The 5,283-nt window shown below is 45.6% G+C and overlaps 2 protein-coding genes across 2 annotated transcripts; one reads left to right on the top strand and one right to left on the bottom strand.

Annotated features, from left to right (window-relative positions):
• Window positions 1-526: 526 nt before the first annotated feature.
• Window positions 527-1,942, top strand: AK88_01222 (uncharacterized protein; the record flags this gene model as incomplete). The annotated part of the gene is made up of 1 exon (XM_012478858.1): window positions 527-1,942. One exon carries the CDS (start codon window positions 527-529, stop codon window positions 1,940-1,942), a length of 1,416 nt encoding a protein of 471 aa, XP_012334281.1.
• A 351-nt stretch (window positions 1,943-2,293) lies between these two features.
• On the bottom strand, window positions 2,294-4,153 carry AK88_01221 (uncharacterized protein; the record flags this gene model as incomplete). Its single annotated transcript, XM_012478857.1, has 1 exon — window positions 2,294-4,153. The coding sequence occupies one exon, from the start codon at window positions 4,151-4,153 to the stop codon at window positions 2,294-2,296; it is 1,860 nt and encodes a 619-aa protein (XP_012334280.1).
• Window positions 4,154-5,283: the final 1,130 nt, after the last annotated feature.

The following is a 5,283-nucleotide window of genomic DNA, read 5'->3' as shown; positions in this document are numbered from 1 at the left end:
TTACATTTAGGGAGACGTATTTTTTTTTTTTTTTTTTTTTTTTTTATCATGGTATGGTTATGTCCCTATAAGCATGTAGGGCAGCGTCTGTTCGTTCGAGTGCGGAGCAGAATCGACGTGGTGGTTCTCTTTGCGAATCTCTTCCGGACGAAAAAAAAAAATTTAGGGCAACCTAACAACCAACATATGTATACATACATATATGTATATGTATATGCATATGTATATGTATATGTATATTTTTTTTTTTTTTTTTTTTTTTTGTTGATTTGAAGGCCTGCGCCAGTGAACCATCCCGTGGTTTTATTTTCCCCCGCAAGATTATGAGCAGATCAAGGGGGCAACAACGAAGTGAGAGCTTTTTTCTTCGCGTGTCCTCTTCTTCGGCTGGATAACTGCAACCGGGGAGTTGACTCGCCAGTGACGACGGGGCCAAGTGACGACGCGGACAGCGCGAGCACAAGGAAAGCGTTTCCTATCTCTGTTCCCCCCCCCCCCCCCCGGCTCCCCACATCGCCCGCGCAAGATGGATGGCAAAGTGGAGGAGAAACTGGACGTAGATGAGGAGGCATACGACATGCTCTTCAGCCCGGTGACCCCCTGGCCCTGTTTGTCCCTCGACTTCATTCTGAACAAGCATGGTGAAGGCCACCCCTCGGTAGGAGACGCCAAGAAGAAGGAGGGGGGATGCTCCCCCGTGACGTACCCACTGCAGATCACCTGCGTGGCGGGAAGCCAAGCTGCCAAGGGGAACCAAAATGAAATATACCTCCTCAGGTGGGACAACCTGAACAAGCTCAAGGCGGGGGACGAGGATAGTGATGAGGATAGTGACGAGGATAGCGACGGGGACAGCGACGAACATAGCGGCGATGGTTACGGCCACGGCAATGGAGGCTCCGCGCAAGGAGACTTGGTGAGGGAAAAAAAAGCAAACGGAGTGCACGCCCCTGATGCGGGTCGCAAGAAGGAACAAGTTGTGTGTAAATCGATTAAGCACCCATACGGAGGATTAAACAGAATAAAGACATGCAAAAAAATAAACTCCCTCATTGCGACATGGTGTGAGGATAGTAATGTATACATTTATGAATTATCTGAGGAGATGAGACATGTTGATGAGCGACCATACAATGAGGAGGTGGTGAACAAACCATTACATGTGTTCAACGGGCACACCACTGAAGGGTTTAGTTTAGACTGGAACCCTGTTCATGCGGCGAAGCTTTTAAGTGGAGATAATAATGGGCAGCTCTTTCTGTGGTTGCCTGACAATAACGACAAGTGGGCTTATGAAAAGTGCAACATCGAGGTTGCTGCTGACCAAAGCGACGACAGGAGTGGAGGAAAGGGAAAAGGGAAAAAGAAACACAGCATTGAAGATGTACAGTGGGTTAAAGGAGGAAACGGGTTCGGCCATGTGTTCGCCATGTGCTCGTCCGATAAAAGTGTGCGTATAGTTGATTCACGAGACTTAAAAAATAAGAAAAATGAAACGGATGGAAGGAATGATTCTACACAAATACATATAGCAGAAGCACATGCATCAGATGTAAATGTTATAGCATGGAATGAAAAGGTTCCTTTTTTAATTGCCTCAGGAGGAGATGATTCTGTCGTGAAGATATGGGACGTCAGGAATGTGTCCACTTCTGTTGGTGCATTAAAATTTCATAAGCGACCCATTTCAGCTGTGTCGTGGGATTGCCATGATGCTTATGTGATTTTGGCTGCTAGCCTAGACAATTCTATTTCCATTTGGGATCTGTCTGTGGAGACTGAGTCGTTAGAGTTTGGCCTGAGCAAGTACCCTGACCAACTTCTCTTCGAACATTTGAACCAGAAGTTCATCACAGATGCCAAGTTCCACCCCCTCTACCCAGGCGTGGTCGTTTCTACGTCCAGTGATAACTTTAACATTTTTAAGCCCTGCAATGTGTAGTTGCGCGGGGCAGCAAGAGGGGCGGCGGGGAACCGATTTGGGGGTCACCTCTTTGACCCTACCTTTTAAACCCACTTTTGAACCGACTTTTGAACCGATTTTTTTACCTTAAAATTTGAGTCTACTTTTCGACCCGTCGACGGGGATAAGTTATGTTAAAAGAGAGGGACCTGTTCACACGATTCGTGGTTCCGTGAAGCAACGTGCGGGGGTATGGCCGCCTCACCCACCACGCGCACAGATAATTAGCAGTTACAAGGGGATGCAAAAAAAAAAAAAAAAGGGGGTCACACGCGTGTACAAAAGGTCATAGCCGCATAGAACGGGCAGCAAGTCTAGCCAACCCCTTCGTCAGTGCGTGCGCACCCGCGCGATGGCCTTGAAGGCCGTGTCGAGGACCTCGCTGATGGTGGGGTGTGAGTGCACCATGTGCGCCAAGTCAATCACGGACAGCCGTAGGTTCAAAGCCAGTACCCCTTCGTGAATCAAAATGGAAGCATAACTACCCACAATGAACAAACCCAAAATTTCTTTCGTGTCCTTCAGGAAAACAATTTTTACCATCCCACTCGTATTGTCTACATGGTTGTACTTTCCCTTGTTATAAGAATTATTTTTTAAGAGCTCCGGAAAGCTCACCTCGTTATTTTCACACAGGACTTTAGAGTTTGCTTTGTAAAAAGAAATTTCTGTGCCGACGTTCTCCGGGGGGTATATCTTCTTGGCTTCCTTTTCTGTTAGTCCCACGGATGCTACTTCAGGGGTAGTGTAACACACCCATGGGATGTTTTTGTATGTGATTGGTTTACGAGCCCAGTTGGTATGGCAATCATTCGAGTGGTCAGCGTTGTCTCTTTGCTGCTGGTCTTCTTCTACCCCCCCCTTGGTGGTTATCCAATCGACCACCTTCAATGCTTGGTGCGACGCCGTGTGTGCTAACATCTGCAACCCATTGGCATCTCCTATGCAAAATATATTATCGTATACCCCCTGACGATCCGCCCTCTGCACCCTCAAGTGTTCATCCACCAAGACGTATCCTTTATTCGTTTGTATTTGTAACTGTTCAAGTCCCATGTTCTTCGTGTTGGGTTTTCTCCCGGTAGCCACTAAACAGCTGTCCACACGTGTTTCCCTAATGTGATTATTTTCGTAACCTGGGGTAGCTGCTGCTTCTTCCTCCTTGTTGTCGTTTCTTTCACTGTGCCCGATGATGACCGGCTGGCCACCCCTGGCCGCCCTCACATACTTAATGCACGTATTCAGGTGAACACGCATCGGCTTGGACTTAATAAAGACGCGTTCGAAATAATTTGCCACGTCTGCATCAAGCAATGGTAACAGCTGAGGAGAATAATCAAAGGAGACAACTTCTGACCCCAAGGCTGTGTATATATCGGTGAATTCAATACCTATTATGCCCATGCCAATTATGGCCATATATTTTTGTAGTCCTTCTAAGTTCACTGCTTGGTCACTAGTGAAAACAGTTTTTTCATCCACTTCTATATTGTCTGGAATGTTTGGAGTAGACCCTGTTGCGATGATTATATTTTTCACTTTGTATTCCTTTCCGCTCTTTTGGCTTTTAATAATATTTTTGTTTATTATATGACCATGTTCATGAATTACGTGCACATGTTCATGCATTACCTGCACATGTGCGGAAATTACCTGTACATGTTCAGAATTTTTGTAAAATTTATAATTTTTTAATCCATTTTCAATTCCTCCCTTCAATTTGTTAATAACATTTTGTGTATACTGCTTTAACTTTCCTATGTCCATATGAATAGTTTCAGCTAACAACTGGTTTCTCTCTACTGGATTTGTTTTTTCATTTTTGTTGAATGCATCCGTGTAAATACCATATGTATACAACTTTGCGAAATTCTTTAATTCTCGGTACTTACCCGTGGCGTATAGCAGTGACTTGCTTGGGATGCACCCAACATTCACACACGTCCCTCCAATGCTATCCTGGTCTCCTGTGAAAATAATAACTTTTAATCCTCTTTCCATGGCGTTAATTGCTGCGGCGTGTCCCCCGACTCCACACCCGAGAATTCCAACATCGTAATATTGTTCTGTGGACAATTTCCTCATCGACTGTTCCTTGCCACTTCCCTTCACTTTGAATGATCTGTATCGACCGACTCGTCTTTCACTTTGGGGTGTAGAGATGCCCATGTCGTTGCACCTGATGAACATGTTACTGGTTTTTTTTTCCCATGGGACAGGGTTCCCTTTTGTGTGTAACAAAGGCGGTGTGTGCCCACCCCTTGTGCGTTTCGCCGTGCCATTTTGTGTGACCAGGAGGAGGAGAAAGAGGAGGCAACCGATCCATATGAACGTGCCTCCGCGCGCGCCCATTTGGTGTGTGGGGCGAAAATGAAGAGACGAACACACGATGCAACGAAGAGACGACGCGTTGTGGCTACCAGTCATATAGGCCAGGGGAGACATAACGCAGATGCCCCACCGTGGCAAAGCGGACTCCACACACAGGGGTTCCACTCTTGAGCATGCACGTTGTGTTGCAACAGGGACATGGTCCAAAGAATAAAAAAAAAAAAAAAAAAAAAAATGGCCCTATAAATGCAATGTTGGCAGAATAGCCCTACAAGAGATGCAAACCGATGCTCTCTTTAAAAATTTTTTTTCCTAATGAGAAGTGGAAGTGGAAATGCAAGAAATGTTGTTGGGGGGGGGGGGTGGAGAAATACACTTGGGAGGTGCACTCCACGGTGCTTCCCCCGTTATGCCTTTTCTTTTTTTAAATGAAAAAGTGCGTTGTAGAAGAGTGCGCAGGAATTTTAAGCGAGCCGGGGAACAGAGGAACCATCGAACGTGCAGAGACCACAGGCACTTGGTAGGTGTACAACCCACACTTCATATAACACCAGAACATTTCCTTTTACTTTCTCCCCTTATCATTTTTTTTTTTTTTTTTTCCTTTTAGTTGAATTTTCCCAAGGGCATATGCCCCCCAATATGGACCACTTCTAAAGCAACCACAGGGCATTGGCTTCGCTACGAAGTATTGAGATGCATCAATGAGGAGGAGAAAGGGGGGTCCACCAGCGTGTGCACTACCTGCCCGATCACAGCATGCATGACAACAACATGGCCGATCACAACGTGCTCATTTTCCCCCGGTCATGTAAAAAAAAAAAAAAAAAAAAAAAAAAAAAAAAATTTATATACACACGCCCTTCTTTGATGAAGGTGCACAACTTAACCAGGAGTGGACATGGTGATGTGTTCATGTGGTGGGGGATACACAGAGTGACATATGCTCCTTTTCTGTTTTGGATGCATGTTGAATAGAGAAAGGGGGA

This window comes from Plasmodium fragile (genome assembly GCF_000956335.1).
Source record: "Plasmodium fragile strain nilgiri unplaced genomic scaffold supercont1.10, whole genome shotgun sequence".
Classification (NCBI taxonomy): domain Eukaryota; phylum Apicomplexa; class Aconoidasida; order Haemosporida; family Plasmodiidae; genus Plasmodium; species Plasmodium fragile.
Note: the sequence above shows the minus strand (reverse complement) of the source record. Positions and strands in the feature narration are given on the sequence as shown.